Consider the following 21,251-nt stretch of genomic DNA (forward strand, 5'->3'; position numbering starts at 1 on the left):
TTACTTGTTTGAACCCCACCGGTTAAAAACAGCAATGCAAACGGAAATTATGTACGTGTTGATTTAAATACAGCGCGGGTAAATGGAATCGGATCACAAGTAGACAGAGAAGTCACATTTGAAAATACAAGTGGGAACACACGGACTGAGAGCTGTCCACTTGTAACCAGATTCAAAAAGTCAGATGTTAATCCCAGGTGGAAACAGGGTCTAAGATTCCAGAATGCAACCAGAGCTAGAACCAGAACTACACAGTGTGAAAGCAGCACCACTAGAGTCCTCTCCTTCAGTTTTCCCATGAGCATAAACTCGTTGACAGAGTTCCCACAGTGCTGCAGTGCAACTTTTTCATATAAATTAATGTTTGTTACATTCAAGCCATTGCAAAACGAGTTGACACAAAAATGTATTAAGCCTATCAGCTCCACAAAACTCTGTCTGTAATTCTCAGTATGGCAGTGTTTACAAGCTGGTGTTCCACTGATGCAGGAGCTCAAGAAGCGCCCACAAAATATTTTCAGTTGATATTACTGATAAGAAAGAAAATTGATTGTTCATAATTTATGTAGCCCCAATAGAAGTTACACACTATAGTTTAAGTTTTAGGATGATTTTTTATCAAAATTGACAGCTTTATCAATACGATTTTCTAATTGGTTTGGGTTTTGTTATTCAACTAATGACAGAAGAACTGAACTAGTACTGAATTTGTCTCCATGATGTTTAAGTTTCCCTCAGATGGAGCAGCAGACTTTACATGGATATTTTGCAACCTAATGATGTAACCTCCCAAAGGTTTAAGAACTAGAGATGTTGATTAGTGTTACAAAAATGAAATACAAGTAGATAGATAGATAGATAGATAGATAGATAGATAGATAGATAGATAGATAGATAGATAGATAGATAGATAGATAGATAGATAGATAGATAGATAGATAGATAGATAGATAGATAGATAGATAGATAGATAGATAGATAGATAGATAGATAGATAGTAATGTGTCAACAGTGTGTGTAAAATGCGCGCAGGCTGTTAAGGCAGAAGGTTAAACCTTTCAGAGTTCACTGAAGAGCATTATTACGTTTTTGCTTACAATTTAAATGATTGTGCAGTGGAAAACGCAGAGCCGGCCCGAGGCATAAGCGAACTAAGCGGGCGCTTAGGGCCCCCGACCACCAGGGGGGCCCCCTCAAAAAAAAAAAATTTTTTTTTTTTTTTTAGTTTGTGTGTTTGATATTAACATCATATTATGCAAATGTGAGTTGTCATACAAGAAAAGGAATAAAATGTTCTGGTCTAGATAATTAATAGCCTAAAATTTGAATCAGTTCATCTGGGAGGTAATCCGAAATTATCTGATCATGTCACGTTCACATCCATGCACAGTGAGTTTAGTTTTAACAATTGGAAATGGGGCGGCCCTCAGTTGCCCATGTACTGTGTATAGTCTATAGCCTATTTCAGCCTCGTCTGTGGAAAAAAGATATAGTAGCTGGACAACAGAGTTCTGCTTAGTTCTGCATTTAAATGCATTCATTATATTACAGAGAAATATTTCCCGTAAAAGAAAAAGAGCCCCAAGCCCATCCCAGAGGACCCTGCATAATATTTTATTTTATATTAATATTTTTATGGAAAATCCATGTGTCCTTCTTCAATAGCTTCTAATTCATCTGACCCAGTGTCTCCAAATGATTTGTTCACACAACATTTCTCAGATTTAGCTTCTTAATTTTCCTCTTAAAGTGCACCAGATTCATGCATTTCACTTTAAAAAGGTTAAAAAAATCTCCCGGGGGGGCATACCCCCGGACCCCCCTAGGAGGGTCTGAATCTCGTCTGTCTAATATTTTTTCGCACATGCTGCACAGTGGAGGCACTACCGGAAAACACTGGGTGTGTGGATGATATTTAACAAAGATCTATAGTTTCAGCAGCGCTAACATTGGAGGGGGGCCCCCTAATTATATTTCGCTTAGGGCCCCCTGAAAGCTTGGGCCGGCTCTGGGAAAACGTATTAATTAGCCAACACATTTCACTGTGAGACTAAGCTGTTTATTGACCTTTAATTGTTTTTAAACAATCTTACAATTTCAGTGCCGATGTTGTGAAACTACCACGATTTACGCAATGAACTAACGTACCTTCCGTTCAATCCATATCCGTTTGGAAATCAAAACACGAAAAACGAAAAAAACTGTTTGATTTCATTTTTTAATTATTTGTTTCATTTAAAAAAATAAAAAAACTGACTGTTTTATTCAAAATATGCCTGTAAAACATGAATTGATGCAATTTCTTATTTTTTATTTTCCATCTCGCCCTTTACATACGAAAATGGGAAAGGAGACAAACAGAAAATGTAAGAAATGTGCATTTTTGAAGTTCCAAATAATAATTTATATTAATCAGCGGGTTAAACTGTGTCCCGCTGCCACAATGCCACGAGCTATGCGCGGCCATCGCCGTGATGGCTCGGACCCATAGACTGTTTTCTGACCGTGGCTATCTCCGTCTTTTAAGTAGGCTAAAGCCTCTTGTCGGTAGTGGAAACGCATGGCAGATCTAGTAGGGTAACCCTGCCGAACCGTGCCGAGCCGAACTGTGCTGCTCAGAGGAAACGAGGCATGATCTAAACAGCGACAGACATACAGCTGTTGATCCAGATCGAAACGAGACAAACCACCATGTTTAATCTTTATTGAGAGGGGAAACATATTTTGGCTGGCTGCCATCAAGAGCCTTATTTGACAAAAAGCTCAATTCAGATAGCCTATAGCCTAAAGCCTAAACGTGGACAAAATATAGCCTAGACAAGTTTCTTCTTTCCTCGACACACACACACACACACACACACACACACACACACACACACACACACACACACACACACACACACACACGCAGACGCGCGCGCGCGCGCTGGGTGATTGCCCACTTTGACTCGACAAGTGAAGTGAAGACAGAGACGACGATCGCCTCAGACGCAATTTTCACTCGTGGACCTAACCAATAAAAATAGAATGCAAAATAAAAATGCTTTCATATGCAGCTGTCAGCCCTGGGGCTTATGCATCAGCTGATCACGAGTATCAATAACATTATCAATAATGTAGGATGTGTCCTTCAGTTCCCAGTGCGATGCTGACGTCCGCACGTAATCGGTGATTAATGAATGAAGAGTAAAACAAACATTTATCATATGATTATGAGACCCAAGGCAATTGCCTACCTTTGCGCAATGGTTAAGTTCGCCTCTGGGCGGGCGCGCGCGCACACACACACGCACACGCGTGCGCACGCACTTCTTTCACTACATTGAAACATGTATTTTTCAAAATTGACATTTAGGCCATTATTCTCATATTTGATATCCTGGTCATGAATTGTGATTAAAAATGGATACAAACGTGTTTTAGTATAATATATAATGTAGATGAGAGGATGATTATTAAAAAAACAGGTCACTTTTCGTTTTTCGTGTTTTGATTTCCAAACGGATATGGATTGAACGGAAGGTACACGGATTGTTTTTACATAGATTGCCTATATTTCACTATGAGACTGGCTTGATCAATAAGAACAGCGCCCTCTAGGGTCACACATTCCATCACAACTTTGTCCCACCTCTCTGTAACTTGACGCCGGGTGGGGGTCCGCAAGAGTTAGGGGAGTTGCTCCGCTGCTGTTGCGTTGGCAGTTTATAAACTGCAAAGATGCTTCCTGCAGCGCTCACCGTGTATTTACTGACGCTGTTCAGCTTCACCGTGAGCAAAGACAAAGACTTTTACACCTTTAAAGTGGTGAACAGCAGGGGGAAATTAGTGTCCCTGGAAAAATACCGGGGCTCGGTAAGTTCTGGGTCTGTCACAGAATATGAGATGTTACTTCATAGGTAGCCTACTAAACCGCCTTCTGTGCATGTCCGACGGTTTGCATGAGGGAATGATGCATGGGAAGTTTTTTTTGTTGATAGGCTATACATTTTTAATTATAGATAGCCTTTTGGGCTTTTACTAACACAATCCTTCCGCAGATCAGTTAACTGCAGGCACTCGGGTGGCCCATCATGTTGCCCCGCTAGCCTACGTGGCAAGAGGCCTGCAGCAGAGCCCTGTGCAGCTGCAATAGAGTTTTCATTCAAACCAACAAGGTACGCATTAGTTGACCAGATTAGCCTTAATCTACTAACAAAGGACTGGTACATCGCACACTCCCTGTACTGAAGAGTGCCGAGCCATCTAGTGAGACATGCAGGAGTGTGTTCTCAATTCCAATTTGATTTGTGACGCAGATTTAAAATCAAATTGTCAAATTACAGTAAATTAGAACAGAATAAAGAAAAAAATAATTAGGCTAGCCTACTGCACAGTAGGCTAATTGTATTACTGGATAAATGTAGCCTACTCACAGCCTACTCTTATGTTGTAAAAATTAGGCTATGTTGTTCGTAATATTTTCTACCCAACATTAAAAATAGGCTACACATCTTATAGCCTACTAGTTTAAAAGGAAAATGAAACTGTTTTGGAATGGACATTTAAATAGTCCAAACCTTGTTTGGTATCCCATAATATTTCCTTTAAAATAACTCCAAAAGATTGCTCCCTAAGAAAAAGAAGAAGATGATCTCATCATTGCAGTAGCCTACCTATGTTTACTCACAGTGTTACAAGTATTTCATAGCTAGCTTACTATTCTGGTAGAAGAGGTGCAATTGTGGTTGTGAAAGGTTTGCTTTTGGATCTCCCGTGTAGCTTTTCAGGGACACAGCACACTTGCATTTGCTGCACTGTGACAGTAGATGTCAGCACTAGATAATGCGATCACCAGTCTGTAGTCCAACTGCTCTCCTCTTAAACAGGGACTATATAACATTAACCTGCACGACTAACATACTCAACTGTGTCTGACTGTGCCTTGTTATTGTACAGCTCCATGCCTGACATCTTCACTTACACTTTAAGGCCTACTTCACCGGTTTGAATATGAAGGTGTATTGAATTCTGAGATCCTATGTAGTATAAATGTGCAAAAAAAAATTAAATCGGTTCATCCTAGCCTGAGAAAAGGCAGAAAGAGTGTTTTTTAACCCTATATTTCTCCTTCTCGTGACATCACAGAAAGAGAAATATAGGGTTAAAAAAAACGTACTTTGTAAATATTACTGTGATGTCACAGTAAAAGACATCACAGTAATATTTACAAAGTAAGTTTTTGAGTATTCAGTCTCATTTTTCCTTTGATGATTATACATTACCTGTAACAGTGAACGAGACCATCAGTGCAAACCATGCTGTTTTTATATAGTTTTAATTAATGCATTTGTCCATCCTGATCCATCCTGCCAGCTCTCGTTCATTCGCTTTCAACATGGACATGGACCTAATGGCGAGACACTGGCACCGGCCGGCACTCGTTGGAAAAGAGCTTTATAACAGCTGGCTTCTTTAAAATATCTACCGCTTTTGTCCAAAGGGGCCGCTAGTTTACAAACAGTATAACATTTATTAGGGTAATTATTGTTATTATTTTGAGGATTTGCTTCCTTTAACTGTTTCACATTATTTTAGATTTAATTTTTATGGCTTTTAATTTGAACCACTTAACACTTTGTCAGTGGCAGAGCAGTTTAAAATCCTGTTTTTGCTCATCTAGAGATGTATAACCAGTGGTAGGATGAGAATTCAGTTCCTTAACTTAAGTCAAAGTACCAATAGGGCCAAGTAATATACTCTGATACACCATAGACAATAGGTAAAAGCACATGAGTGTAAGTAAAAGAGTTTGTTTAGCCTCCGTGACTATTTTATTTTATTATTAAATTGTTAATTACTGTTTTAGCTCATGGAGATGGAACTATTTTGAACTATGTTATCAAATACACAAACTTGTATATTTGTTGGTTTTTTCACATGATTTTTGTTTTTTTTGTGAAATATTGGTTCATACAGTATTTACCTCTTTAGTAATATAACGGTTATTCAACAAACAAAAAAACCCTGTTTAAGGGAAAGTCACTTGTTAAAGCTACTACCGGCTCATAGATCATATGTGAAACATGACAAGTGAGAGCCTTACATTTTCTTTTCTTTATTATACGCACAGCAAATACAGAAGAGGAGCAGCTGTTGGCAATGAAAATATTAAATCTGTGACTTTATGTGTACATATTATTATGGACACATTTAACTAAATATTTAAACTAGGTGGTTTAAATATAGATGTGGGTGTAGCCTATATATGTAGATACAGTGTGTGAACAGATGCAATAAACTGAAACATAATGGACGCCTTTGGGAAGAAACTTTCCCTGAGTCTAGTGTATTGTGACCAGATAACTGCTTTTTTTGTGAGAGTTTACAAGCCCATGAAGTTGGGGTTTATTATTTAACCAAGCTTATGTTTTATAACATAAGCGTATCACATTCTTTGTGTAAAATCTGAAACTGTAAAAGAAGCAGGAGCTGCTGGTCAAAAGTAAATGTTTTCCCTTGAGATGTTACAATTAAATAATAGTAAATGTACTTATGCCTTCCACCACTGTGTTTTATTAACTTGTCACATTGCTGCTGTGATTTAAGAGTGTGCGTCAAGTATACGGTGTGACGCCAATAAAATTTCTAAGCACACGATCAGCAAAGCACACTCGTCATTACAGCCGACCACACCCGGCGAAAACAGCCTCAAGACATGCCTTCATGACAGGCAGTAAATCACTTTCCAAATTGATATTAGTTGCTCTTAAAGGATATGATACCAATAGTAAATTGTATTTGCCTGTCAAGTCACAGATAAAATAAACACTTACAAAAGTTTAAATATTACTATATGTACACACAGACATTTTTTTATGGAGAAGTGATAACATGTAGACGTTAACCCTTAACCTACCAACATATTTAACATACATAGACTAAATCAAAAATGATTCAAATTCATTATCCATGGGATTATTGCGAATATATTGACCGAAAAAGCCACGAAAATATGAATAATAAAATAAAGCACCTGTGTTAGATATGGCGAAAAGTTTACCTAGTCTGTGAGGATGAGCGTTAAAGTCAAGAGCCCCAACACCCAACCAAGCAGAAAAATTCATATGTGAGATAAACGCAAGGTAGCACAACTGCTGTCACGACTGTGATGATTTACTGTAGTGCCTTTCTGTGGCTGCAGGTGTCCCTGGTGGTGAATGTGGCCAGTGAATGTGGCTTCACTGAGGAGCACTACAAAGACCTGCAGCAGCTCCAGCGGGACTTGGGGCCGTATCACTTCAACGTGCTGGCCTTCCCCTGCAACCAGTTCGGCCAGCAGGAGCCCGGCAGCGACAAGGAGATCGACAGCTTTGTGCGGCGGGTCTACGGAGCCTCTTTTCCTCTGTTCAGTAAAATCGCTGTTGTTGGAATAGGAACCAACAATGTGTACAAGTACCTTGTTGGTGAGTGAGATGTGGCTTTGCCAGAGTTTTTATGTTGTTAAGTTACTTTATTAGTACATTTACACAATGTACACAAGTTTTTTGCATATCTCTCACCTCTCTCAAGTTACCACACTTTGGAGGAGGTCAGAGCACAGGGTCAGCCATAGTTTGCGCCTGGGCAGAGGTTTGTTAAAGGAATATGTTTGTATTGTGTGGATTCAAAAAGATGATCACGGGAGCGTCTGATATTCCTCTTTAGTACAACAAGTTTGGAAGAAGAGAAAAAAGAGAGGTGCAAGTGTTTTGGATGTGAGAACATAGGTCGAACATTGTTTTAAAAACATTTTTTACTCCAAATTGTATTTACACAGGTAGTCTTATTGAGACACAGGGTTTCATTCTCAAGAAAGACCTGTTTTGGACAATACAACAACAATCAGTTACAGACAGACAGATTTAACAATAGTGCATACATACAATATTTAAATGAAAGTGCAGGAAAACTAAAAAATAAGAACAAGTTTCCAAGTGTGCTTTTTCCATCGCCCTTACAATGAGTTTAAAATCCCTTTGTGGAATCAAGCTGGACAGCTTCAGCTCCGGCTGCAGTGTGTTTCAGGTTGAAGGGCCTTTAACTTTCTTTTTTATTGTTTTCCCTCTCTGCAGAATCTTCAGGAAAGGAGCCTGACTGGAATTTCTGGAAGTATCTAATCGGTGTAAACGGCAAAGTGGTGGATGCTTGGGGACCAAAAGTTTCCGTCAGAGAAATCCGACCCAAAATAGCTGAAATGGTACGAAACATAATCTTAAAGAAGAAAGAGGAGCTATGACCTCCTGTCAGTGTTGTGCAGTATGAGATTTAAATGTACAGGTACATGACCCAAAGGGATGAAGTGAACACGTTTGTTGCTTGTACGATCTGACTTTGTTAGAATAATTGTTGCTTTGTGAAAGCACTGATGAAACACCACTATGTTTTTAAATTCAATGTTAAGTTTATATCAGGTGTGTGTCATCTGAAACTGCAGCTTTAAGCCAAGAGCTTCTGTTTCCCTATTTGTTTGTCACATGGATCATGTTTATTTTATATTTGATTTTGTGGAAATAAACTTTTACTGTGATGAGATCTGTACTTTTTTCTTTGTTGACTAAAAATTCTTTGACTCAAAAGTCCTACATCTACCCCTGCAGTCCAAAACTCTGATTTCTTTTTACTATGCTAAAAACTACAGCTGTCCATACCAGTTTGTACTTTGATTGCAGTATGCTACAATTGGTAGATACTTTTAAGTCATATCATTGATTTGATTTGATAATAATTATTGTCCCCCAGGGGTAATAAATAGGTTTACATAAACAACTATACAAAGCCTACAGGAGATGTAATGTTAAAACAATTGGACTGGCTAACAAGTGTTTAGGTATCTGTTTGATCTAGACCTCTTTGAAAATGTATATGTGTCAAAACTGCATGGAGAGGATGTCAAGGGTCGAACAGGATGGCCTTTGCCTTCTGAGTGGCTCTCACTTAAAGTAAATGTATCCGAGATCATCCAGGTCAAAGCCAATGGTCCTCTGGCAAGCATGATGATTTTCCCGAGCCTTTTCTTATTACCAATGCTGAGGTTGCCGAACCAACAGATCATTCCAAATGTTAGAATTGACTAAATTAAAGATATGTCCATTAATATCTTGGGTAATGGACAGAGGTCGTCCCGTACGTAAGTAGGAAGACCTCTCTTGGGTCTAAGTTACCCAAGGAGATATTAGTTACATCACTCTGTAAGATGACATACACTACATTTATTTGTTTGTAAATCACTTTTTTGGCCCAACAAATAAATTATTGTTTATACATTGCCTATCGATCTATCTATAAAGCAAGACACGTCTGTGTCTTTGGGGTGGTCTATGGCTCGCATATCGCTCTGACTTTTAGTCAGATTGGCCTGAACTTCCAGATATGGCTTGTGCACGGCACAAAGGTGTGCATCCTTGATTTTGCTATTTTTTGGATCAAATATGTAGAAGTTATCATATTCATATCATGCTGGCGGCGAATATGTGCGCATACTGAAGGCCACAGTGAGCACGGAGCATGAAGTAATCTGACTAAACCCCGCCTCCCTCTGATTTGATTGGCTGCTGCGACCAAAACTTGCATTGATGAGCAGGACAAATATGTCCCGTAAAAGAAAAAGAGCTCCAAGCCCAACCCAGAGGACCCTGCATACTATTTTATCTTAAGTTAATATTTTTGTAGAAAATCCATGTGTCTTTCTTCAATAGTTTCTAATCCACCGTCTCCAAATTATTTGTTCACACAAAATTCACAACATTTTATTTAAATTTCTATTTATTAAGTCACTACTTAAAGGTTCAGTGAGTGGAATGGTCAGTTTAGCTAACTTCCTGTCAGTGACTGCAGTTAGCAGTCCCCTCCCTCGTCCCTACGTCACATTAATGCACTGCGGTCTTCAAACAGCGAGTTATCTAGCATCATCTCAGATAAGTAAGTGTGATAAAACATGACAAAAACCATCAAAACAGACATTGGGAAGGATTTTTACCTGCTCCGCCATTGTAGGCACATACACATTAACCCATCTGTCGCTCTGTGCGTGCACCGACAGTGATACGGTTGCCGGTTTGTAGCGTTCCCTCTTGTGATTGGATATCAGTTTCGGGATCCCCGAAACGTTTATTTGCCGATTACATGCAGAGCGGGTGACTGAGAGATCGGCTTTATGAAACACGCACGTATGTGATCACTGTATGAATAAAGAGCAATTTAACACTTTTATTAACATAAATAATCGCTTACTTCACCTTTAAGTAACTACTTTTTAGAAATTTGTATTTCACTTGAATATTTCCATTTATACCTCTCCACTACATCTCAGAGGGAAATACTGCTCTTTTTGCTGCACTTCATTTGTTTGACACCAACTAGTTACTTTGCAGATTATGTTGATCAAATCTTTCCTAACTTCCCAACAGTAGGCCTATATATAAAGAAGTTAAAATCAAATACACCTTAATCATCTAAGCAGGAAAATGCAACATTAACAATTATACAGTTGGAGTTTTATAAACAAATACAGTATAACAGTGACACACTAGCTGACTATTTTTATGAAAAGTGTGTACTTTTACTTTTGAAAGTATAACTAAATTTTTCTGCTAATAGATAGATACTTTTACTCAAATGGAGCGTAGCGTTAGTTCAGGTAGGGTACGGACTACGGAGTCAAACCGGCTGTCAAACTATGCACGTCAGCTGACAGCCAGTTTCCGCTACTAGCATCCCATTGGCCATCCACTCAAGTGGCGCCTTATTTAAGCTTGTCTAGCCTGCCTACTGGTGCTGCTTACTCTGCTACCCTTTGCCACCCACCTCCAACCCACCACCTCCTTGTTTACTGTATTTGTCTATCAATGTCATTACTGTTGTTATTGACGCTTGTTCTGTTCTGAACCTTAAGGGTCCTTGCTGCAGATCTCCACACCTTTCGGAATTCAATCTGCATCTGAAATGGCATGGAAAGTTAAAACCGAGTCTTAAAAACATTCCTGATAATACTTATTCTTATTAGTTTGTGTTCCAGGAAGTCAAGACCCACCCTTTTGCTTTGTGTTGTTTCAAGATTATGATAATTGCCATTGCCACACCTTCTTTTGAATTGCCACTGCTTTCTATTTCTGAATCACTGTACTCTCTATTGTTAAGCCAAGAATGTTCCTCAGACAAAATCAACACCACCCTAGTCAACAAGTAAACCCAGTATGTCAGGTATAACAAAGACACATTCATCAAAGGAAAACGTCAAACAAAACACATTTAAACAAATAAGACAAATGTGCTATTTATTCTGATCAGGCAGAAAGTATTCATGTATCTATTTTTACATACAGCAATGTACTGCTTCCCACGTACATTCTTCCATGTGAAATTGTGCCAACAAACGTAGCTATTAAAGATTCCTTTCTGCTGTTGATTGTAAACCAGTCCCTCTTGTCATGCTACGTTCCTGATCTTTAAATAAATTAACTCAGTTAACTCCTCTTAAACAAACCACACCTAGATACTAGAAAACAAACAACTTGGGAATTTCTATTTGGATAATTCATTATTCAAGGTTGCGGCCATGACTGAAAATTGTAATTGCAATAGAGTTGCGTAGACTAGTGTGATTTCTGATTATCTCGATGTCAAATCATAGATTTATTATGTTTCTTAATGCACATTATAAACTTGACGAATTGCTTGGAAGCTACAATTCAAGACTCAAAATAAGTGATAACAAAAACTAACCCCACCACCTCTGGGTCTAGTGAATGTGCTTGTTTGGTCATAGGGCAGGATAACAAACCTCTTGACCTCTTTACCTTATGTATTATGCCATCCAGGTCATAATGTAAATTCAACCGGGCATGTTTATAAACATTGTGTGTGTGTGCACGCATGTATGTGTGCAGCAACATTGTGAGCTGGATACTATAAAACTGTATCAAACACACAAGCAAACTTTCTGTTGTTTCTCCTTCTAGGCAGAGCATAAACGATAGGCTACAGTGGGGAATAGGTAGAGGAAGGGGAGGAGTTTGGCGAACCCTGTTGTCTATATCAGTAGTTAGCCAGGATAGGAGGCTTGTAAAGGTTGATAGTGTCAACACCATCAATACATGGAACACTGGAAGTTCACATGGCTTCTCAGACCCTAACCCTGCTGCGATTTTCATGGGCTGCTATCGAAAAGTCTTTCCAGCTCCAAAGGACAACCAAATCTCATCTTCTGGCTGTACACCCTAAACCACTTCCAAAGCCAACATTTGTATCATCAGTTCGTATCATGATTTTCTGATGGCCATTTCTTGCTGCATGGGCCACATAGGGCTTGATCTGTTGTGGGACTGTAACTTGTCTCAGTCTTTGAAAGGTGAAAAGAGCAAAACACGAGAAAAGAGAACTCGCAGCTGAAATAAGGCAAGAGTGTTATGCTGTCAGACTGGTTCTCTAAAGCCCAGTTCAGACCAAAGATTCGCCTTGCAACTGCTTGCGACGAGATGGTTTTAGAATGTCGCGGGGGAGAAATCGCAGCAGTGTGAACTGCTCGTTGCAGCACGTTGCAAGCCGTTGCAAGGAGTCGCAGAAGATTCAACATGTCAAATCGCAAGGTCCAGTTTAAGAACGTCCAGGCCAGCTCGTTGCGAGCAGTTGCGTCTCGTTGCAAGCCGAATCTTTGGTCTTAACTGGACTTTAGTGCGTAACTTCACATTGAAACACAATAAACTTTAAACTTGACTCAGCAGATTTAAACATATATAAAAACACTATTGTGCTATTCAAAAATGTAATTTAGGTCTGACACTCCCAAACTGAAGGTTAGGAATCATTTTAGTTTTGGGCCCCATCATAGTGAAACTGATTCTGATACCAATCAACTTAATTAATTACAAAGCATGTGCTGTCTGAACATATTTCTGACAAATGTGAAGTGTACTGTGCAGCAGCTTTTTGAACCAGGTCACCTCATCAGACAGGATTGAGTCCTGAATTAACCTTAACATTGATCTCATCTCAAGTTCCCATGAGACACCTGTGAGATACTGCACCTTTAAAGAGAATCTGAAGGATTTAATAATATCTGTAGCCTTGACGTCATACATAGCCTATTATTAACTGCCCATAGCGAACTAATATTGCAACCTGTGATTTAATAAAGGGCTTCTGTAAAAATCAGTGTGTGTTAATGGCCAGGTAAGAGTAATTCAGTTAAAGCAAGAACAACTTCATGAATAGCACTACAGTATTTAATATTTTCTGCATCATTAACTTAATACATGTGGCAAAAAGCCTCAGCGCAATGTTACAGTTCACTCTGCTGTAATTTCACTTCTTCAATCCGTTCATGAACATAGAGATCAACAAGTTTGCTGATATGGGGCATCCAAAACCCGGTCCATCAGCACTGGCGCGTCCTCTCCCCGCTGCTTTTCTCCCTCTACATCAATGACTGCACCTCAAAGAACCCGTTCGTAAAACTCATCAAGTTCGCATATGACACCACCGTCATTGGTTTGATCCAGGATGGTGATGAGTCTGCCTACAGACAGGAGGTGGACCAGCTGGTCGAGTGATGCAGTCAGAACCACCTGGAGTTAAATAACAAGAAGACTCTAGAGATGTCAGTGGATTTTAGGAGAAGCCCCCCCCCCCACTCCCTCCCCTCACCATCCAGAACGACACAGTGTCCGCTGTGGAGTCCTTCAGGTTCCTGGGAACAACCATTTCACAGGACCTAAAATGGTGTCCCCACATTGACTCTGTCTGGAAAAAGGCCTGCAGAGAGGATCATAGGAGCTGACCTCCCCTCCATCCAGGACCTGTACCAGTCCAGGGTCAGGAAAAGGGCAGTTAAAATCTCTGCAGACCCCTCACATGCTGATCATACTCTGTTCAACCTCCTGCACTGCCTGCCAAAACCAGCCGACACAAAGACAGCTTCTTTCCACAAGCAGTCACTCTGTTGAATAAGGTCCATTAATAATTGTTGATGTAACTCATGAATATTTCTCAAACTTACTATTCAAATATTGTTACACTGCCTCTGCACTGATCTGCCTTGCACTATATTTATATTGTTATCTTGAATCTGACCGTATATGTAGATATATTTACATTTTATTTAAATCTTAATCACTAACTGACTGATATTGCACCATTTCTACCATCGCTTGAACTGTTGTTGTGTATTTGTTTAGTACATTTGTAATACTGTTTTTTTTTTTAAGATATTTTTTGCTTATAAATTGCTTATATATTTATGCTTTATTGATAGTGCAGAGAGACAGAGGTGAAATGGGGCAGAGAGGGGAGTGACATGCAGAGAACGACCGCGGGCGGGAATCGAACCCGGGTCTGCTGCTGGGCCCGGCCCGGGAGGGGGACGCCTTACCGACTGAGCTAAAGGTGCCCCCGTAATACTGTTTACTTAACAGTATTTTTAATTGTTTTTAGTGTATGTTGTACTTGGAGAGCAAATGATTGCCGAAGTCAAATTCCTGGTTTGTTTACTCAAACCTGGCCAATAAAGCTGATTCTGATTCTGATGACGAGTTCCCTCAGTGAGAATCTAAGTCTATATCGCTAAGAGAATATCATCAGGTCCATGGGATTTCCAAAGCAATAAATTTGTTATCACAACTCATACGTAAATCTGTCCAACCTCCCTCCACTCCCCGCAACCAATCCCAAAATAACATCAACTGAAAATGGCCTTGATCAACACTTAATAAACGCAATAAAGCTCACCAATGACTTTTGCTTTGTCTTTTGGAACAGTTGTTGGCTGTGTTATTGTTGTTTCTGTGCCGACATGCACACTGTTGTGCCGGGTCTGATCTCAGCCATGGTTGATTAGGGGAAATAAAATAGAGGGAGAGAATCTAGGCGCGAGAGAGGCGAAGGACGCGATGAACCAAAATATGACCAAGCGGCGTGTTAAGGGCGTTAGGAGCGATAGCCATCGCGAGGATCACTTTTGGTGTGAACCCTCCTTAAGGCAGCGGAAATTTAAATGTCTAACCAACTATGTGCATCCATCCTCAATAAATTTACGTAAGGATCGCCATCAATGCGCGTGCTTGTGCACAAGTCGGCTTCATTAGCATCTGTACTTTGGCCTGAGTACACCTCTCCCAAGTTTGCTATGGCCAAGGAAGTGTACCATGCTTGAGTATGGGTGGCCTCACACTGGTGAAACGTACTAGATATTAGGGGGCAAACACTTGGGAACGTTACAGATGGCCTACTTGCATTGCTTATAATTAAAAAATTTAAAATTCAACCTTCCCATCTTTGAAAAATCACATAAAATTGCATGTGTATTTTACAGAGCTTGAACTTTTTTCAGCACATCCAGTGAATTGTGATGCAATGTTTTCTGGCTGTGAGCTATAGTCAATTTTGAACCTCCTTCACTATTTTGTGTGTCATTCTGTTTGGCCAAAGGTCCTGGACAGTGACATGTTGGGTTGGACAAACTGTCATTAGTGCAAAGTTGAATTTGCACTCTTCAACATGAAGACTATCACGATGGATCTTGGGTTGATGGTTTTTGAAATGGAAATCATTGCTGATACTATGACTGGCTTGACAGCAGCCATGACAGCAGTCCAAGGCAAGATGCAGTGACAAGACTGATCTTGTGGCTCACTCCACTTGAAGCTGTAAATGAGGAGAAAAGGAAACAAATCATTAGTTCAACAAATTGTAATTTTGCGGGAGCAACTTTTGAAATGTTTGATCAAGTAGCACTCCATAATGCTTACATTTGCCATTGACAAGAATGGAGCTGCCTTCAATATCAAATCCGATGACATTTGAAGATGCACTGATCAAAACATTTGTAATCTGAGTGGTATTAGGAACATTTGTGCCTTCAAAGCCAGCGTTCATTTCATTGACAACCGATCCACTTCTGCATTAGGAGAAACAAAAAATAATAGAAATATCAGATCTAGGCAAATATTCTAAAATTGTGATAAGATAAGTCTTAAAATATTACCTGAATGCAGTGACTTTCAAGAACTTGAAAGAAATGAATTCCGATTGGAACAAAAGTCCCAGCTGCAGAAAGAGAACATTTTATGTTTTTTCTTTCTAATTCTATATATTTTTTCATGTAAAACTGAACTGTGTGTATATGAAATAAGTTGTGTAGTGATACAGTTATGTAGTTTGTAGTGTCTGTGCAGCATTTGTCTTGATATATTCAACATGATCTCTCTGTCATCAATCTTTTTCAGGAAATGTTTGACTTTTTTATATGTATGTACACCTGCTAGATGTACATTTTCTTGTTTAAAAAAAAAGTTTTTCTGTTCTTTCCGTAGTAGTGCAGAAAAACAAACTGAGGCCAGGAGACAGAAAGGCAGGAAGACAATAATTGATTTGCACCAAAACTGTGTTTAAAACAATACATGAGCTGTTTAACATTCATTTCCTAAGTGTAGCTCACTGTGTTTGAATTACTACATCGTTTGTTATAAAATGTATGTGCAAGTTTGACATGCCCTAATGACTATTCTCCTTAGTGCCTGGTAGTTGTGCTGATCCTGGCAGCAGCACACACAGTTAAAATTCTATTGTTTAGAATAAAGTACTTGTTAGTACTCACAAACAAGACTGTGGAACAATGGAGTATTAACTGTAAAAAAATATTATAATTTAAGTAATTTATAACTACAAGCTGCAGTTATAACAATAAAATTGCGGGGTAAAGATATGTAACAGTTTCATTTACCAGTACTGTAAAATAAACAATAAATACTGTGAAATGTATTTCACATTTCCTCAACTAATGGCAAAATGATACTCCCTTAGTTTCTTTCTCTGTACCTGCATTAAAGCAGCAGTACAAACTGGTATGTTATTGGTGCTTTATTCATTCAAAACTATGATACTGCGAATTCCCAGCAGATTTACTTTTGAGGGAGAGACTTACCTGTGTTTCTATCATTGAGGCTCGATTTTCAAAAGCTATGGATGATGAATTCAGCAAGTCACTTGTAAATGTGGCCAGAAGAGATCTGAAAGACACCCTTTGTGTGAAGATTGCTACAGCTGTAGGTGTGACAGTTCTAGGAGCTGCAGTTGTAGGTGCAGCAGTCATAGGAGTTGATGTTAGGGTAGCGGTTGTTGTTTTGGGAACAGCAGGTGTGGTGGTTGTAGGGGCAACAGTTGTTGTCATTGGGGCAGCAGTTGATGTAGGGGCAGCAGCTGTTGTTGTGGAGGCGATTGTAGTTGTAATTGGGGCAGCGGTTGTTGTTGTTGGAGCAGCAGCAGTTGTTGTGTGGAAAGCAGTTGTTGTCATTGGGGCAGCAGTTGTTGTTGTATGGGAAGCAGTTGTTGTTGTGGTGATATCAGTTGTTGTTGGGGCAACAGTTGGTGTTGTTGGGGCAGCAGTTGTTGTTGTCGGGGCAGTAGTTGTTGTTGTGGAGGCGATTGTCGTTGTTGGGGCAGTGGATGTCAACGTTGGGGCAGCAGTTGTTGTAGTTGGGGCAATGGTTGTCGTTGTTGTGGCTGCAGTTGTTGTTGTCGGGGCAGCAGTTGTTGTTGTGGAGGCGATTGTCGTTGTTGGGGCAGCAGTTGTTGTCGTTGGGGCTGCAGTTGTTGTTGTGGGGGCAGCAGTAGTTGTAGTTGGAGCTGCAGTCGTTGTTGGGGCCGCAGTAGTTGTAGTTGGTGCAATGGTTGTTGTTGTGGGGGCACCAGTTGTTGTTGTTGGGGCAGAGGTTGTTGTCATTGGGGCAGCAGTTGTTGTTGTTTGGGCAACATTTGTTGTTGTAGGGCCAGCAGTTGTTGTTGTGGAGGCGATTGTCGTTGTTGGGGCAGCAGATGTTGTCGTTGGGGCAGTATTTGATGTTGTGGCAGCGATTGTAGTTGGGGCAGCAGTTGTTGTTGTTTGGGCAACAGTTGTTGTTGTAGGGCCAGCAGTTGTTGTTGGGGTAGCGGTTGTTGTTGTGGGGGCAGGAGTTGTTGTAGTGGCAGGGGTTGTTGTTGTAGGGGCAGCAGTTGTTGTAGAGGCAGGGGTTGTTGTTGTTGGGAAACCGGTTGTAGTCGTTGGGGCAACAGTTGTTATTGTTGGGTCAGCAGTTGTTGTTGTCGGGGCAGCAGTTGTTGTTGAGGGGGTAGCGGTTGTTGTTGGAAGGGCAGCAGTTGTTGTTGTCGGGGCAGCAGTTGTTGTTGTGGAGGCGATTGTCGTTGTTGGGGCAGCAGTTGTTGTCGTTGGGGCAGTGGGTGTCGTCGTTGGGGCAGCAGTTGATGTTGTGGCAGCGATTGTAGTTGTAGTTGGGGCAGTTGGGGCAATGGTTGTCCTCGTTGTGGCTTCAGTTGTTGTCGTTAGGGCAGCAGTTGTTGTTGTTGGAGCATCGGTTGTAGTCGTTGGGGCAGCGGTTGTTGTTGTTGTGGCAGCGATTGTACTTGTAGTTGGGGCAGCGGTTGTCGTCGTTGGGGCTGCAGTTGTTGTGGTTAGGGCTGCAGTTGTTGTTGTGGGGGCTGCAGTAGTTGTAGTTGGAGCTGCAGTAGTTGTAGTTGGAGCTGCAGTCGTTGTTGGGGCCGTGGTTGTTGTAGTCGGGGCAGTGGTTGTTGTAGTTTGTGCGGTTGTAGTTGTTGGGGCAGCGGTTGTTGTTGTGGGGGCAGCGGTTGTAGTCGTTGGGGCAGCGGTTGTTGTTGTGGGGGCAGCGGTTGTTGTGCGGGCAGCAGTTGTTGTTGTTGGGACTGCAGTTGTTGTTGTGGGGGCAGCGGTGGTTGTAGTTGGGGCTGCAGTTGTTGTTGTTGGGGCAGCAGTTGTTGTTGTTGGGGCAATGGTTGTTGTTGTAAGGGCTGCAGTTGTTGTTGTCGGGGCAGCAGTTGTTGTTGTGGAGGCGATTGTCGTTGTTGGGGCAGCAGTTGTTGTCGTTGGGGCAGTGGGTGTCGTCGTTGGGGCAGCAGTTGATGTTGTGGCAGCGATTGTAGTTGTAGTTGGGGCAGTTGGGGCAATGGTTGTCCTCGTTGTGGCTTCAGTTGTTGTCGTTAGGGCAGCAGTTGTTGTTGTTGGAGCATCGGTTGTAGTCGTTGGGGCAGCGGTTGTTGTTGTTGTGGCAGCGATTGTACTTTTAGTTGGGGCAGCGGTTGTCGTCGTTGGGGCTGCAGTTGTTATGGTTAGGGCTGCAGTTGTTGTTTTGGGGGCTGCAGTAGTTGTAGTTGGAGCTGCAGTAGTTGTAGTTGGAGCTGCAGTCGTTGTTGGGGCCGTGGTTGTTGTAGTCGGGGCAGTGGTTGTTGTAGTTTGTGCAGTGGTTGTCGTTGTGGGGGGACCAGTTGTCGTTGTTGGGGCAGCGGTTGTAGTCGTTGGGGCAGCGGTTGTTGTTGTGGGGGCAGCGGTTGTTGTGCGGGCAGCAGTTGTTGTTGTTGGGACTGCAGTTGTTGTTGTGGGGGCAGCGGTGGTTGTAGTTGGGGCTGCAGTTGTTGTTGTTGGGGCAGCAGTTGTTGTTGTTGGGGCAATGGTTGTTGTTGTAAGGGCAGCAGTTGTTGTTGTTGTGGCTTCAGTTGTTGTCGTTAGGGCAGCAGTTGTTGTTGTTGGAGCATCGGTTGTAGTCGTTGGGGCAGCGGTTGTTGTTGTTGTGGCAGCGATTGTACTTGTAGTTGGGGCAGCGGTTGTCGTCGTTGGGGCTGCAGTTGTTGTGGTTAGGGCTGCAGTTGTTGTTGTGGGGGCTGCAGTAGTTGTAGTTGGAGCTGCAGTAGTTGTAGTTGGAGCTGCAGTCGTTGTTGGGGCCGTGGTTGTTGTAGTCGGGGCAGTGGTTGTTGTAGTTTGTGCAGTGGTTGTCGTTGTGGGGGGACCAGTTGTCGTTGTTGGGGCAGCGGTTGTAGTCGTTGGGGCAGCGGTTGTTGTTGTGGGGGCAGCGGTTGTTGTGCGGGCAGCAGTTGTTGTTGTTGGGACTGCAGTTGTTGTTGTGGGGGCAGCGGTGGTTGTAGTTGGGGCTGCAGTTGTTGTTGTTGGGGCAGCAGTTGTTGTTGTTGGGGCAATGGTTGTTGTTGTAAGGGCAGCAGTTGTTGTTGTCGGGGCAGCAGTTGTTGTTGTGGAGGCGATTGTCGTTGTTGGGGCAGCAGTTGTTGTCGTTGGGGCAGTGGGTGTCGTCGTTGGGGCAGCAGTTGATGTTGTGGCAGCGATTGTAGTTGTAGTTGGGGCAGTTGGGGCAATGGTTGTCCTCGTTGTGGCTTCAGTTGTTGTCGTTAGGGCAGCAGTTGTTGTTGTTGGAGCATCGGTTGTAGTCGTTGGGGCAGCGGTTGTTGTTGTTGTGGCAGCGATTGTACTTGTAGTTGGGGCAGCGGTTGTCGTCGTTGGGGCTGCAGTTGTTGTGGTTAGGGCTGCAGTTGTTGTTTTGGGGGCTGCAGTAGTTGTAGTTGGAGCTGCAGTAGTTGTAGTTGGAGCTGCAGTCGTTGTTGGGGCCGTGGTTGTTGTAGTCGGGGCAGTGGTTGTTGTAGTTTGTGCAGTGGTTGTCGTTGTGGGGGGACCAGTTGTCGTTGTTGGGGCAGCGGTTGTTGTTGGGACTGCAGTTGTTGTTGTGGGGGCAGCGGTGGTTGTAGTTGGGGCTGCAGTTGTTGTTGGAGCATCGGTTGTAGTCGTTGGGGCAGCGGTTGTTGTTGTGGGGGCAGCGGTTGTTGTGCGGGCAGCAGCTGTTGTTGTTAGGGCAGTAGTTGTTGTTGGGGCAGCAGATGTTGTAGGGGCAGCAGTTGTTGTAGAGGTAAGGGTTGTTGTTGAAGGGACAGGGGTTGTTGTTGTTGGGAAACTGGTTGTAGTCGTTGGGGCAGCAGTTTTTGTTGTTGGGAAAGCAGTTGTTGTTGTGGGGGCAGCAGCTGTTGTTGTGGAGGCGATTGTCGTTGTTGGGGCAGCAGTTGTTGTCGTTGGGGCAGTAGATGTCGTCGTTGGGGCAGCAGTTGATGTTGTGGCAGCGATTGTAGTTGTAGTTGTGGCAGCAGTTGTTGTAGTTGGGGCAATGGTTGTCGTTGTTGTGGCTGCAGTTGTTGTCGTTAGGGCAGCAGTTGTTGTTGTTAGAGCATCGGTTGTAGTCATTGGGGCAGCGGTTGTTGTTGTGGCACCAGTTGTTGTAGTTGGGGCGGCGGTTGTCGTCATTGGGGCTGCAGTTGTTGTCGTTGGGGCTGTGGTTGTTGTAGTCGAGGCAGTGGTTGTTGTAGTTGGTGCAGTGGTTGTTGTTGTGTGGGGACCGGTTGTTGTTGTTGGGGCAGCAGTTGTTGTCGTTGGGGCAGCAGTTGTTGTTTGGGCA

General features: G+C 42.1%; 1 protein-coding gene across 1 annotated transcript; it reads left to right on the forward strand.

The window, feature by feature from the left end:
- Positions 1 to 3,682: 3,682 nt before the first annotated feature.
- Positions 3,683 to 8,553, forward strand: gpx7 (glutathione peroxidase 7). The gene is made up of 3 exons (XM_080052206.1): positions 3,683 to 3,855; positions 7,184 to 7,445; positions 8,094 to 8,553. The coding sequence occupies exons 1-3, from the start codon at positions 3,721 to 3,723 to the stop codon at positions 8,255 to 8,257; spliced, it is 561 nt and encodes a 186-aa protein (XP_079908332.1). The 5' UTR covers positions 3,683 to 3,720; the 3' UTR covers positions 8,258 to 8,553.
- Positions 8,554 to 21,251: the final 12,698 nt, after the last annotated feature.

The sequence above is a fragment of the Ammodytes marinus genome (assembly GCF_949987685.1).
Source record: "Ammodytes marinus genome assembly, chromosome: 23".
Taxonomy (NCBI): Eukaryota; Metazoa; Chordata; class Actinopteri; order Uranoscopiformes; family Ammodytidae; genus Ammodytes; species Ammodytes marinus.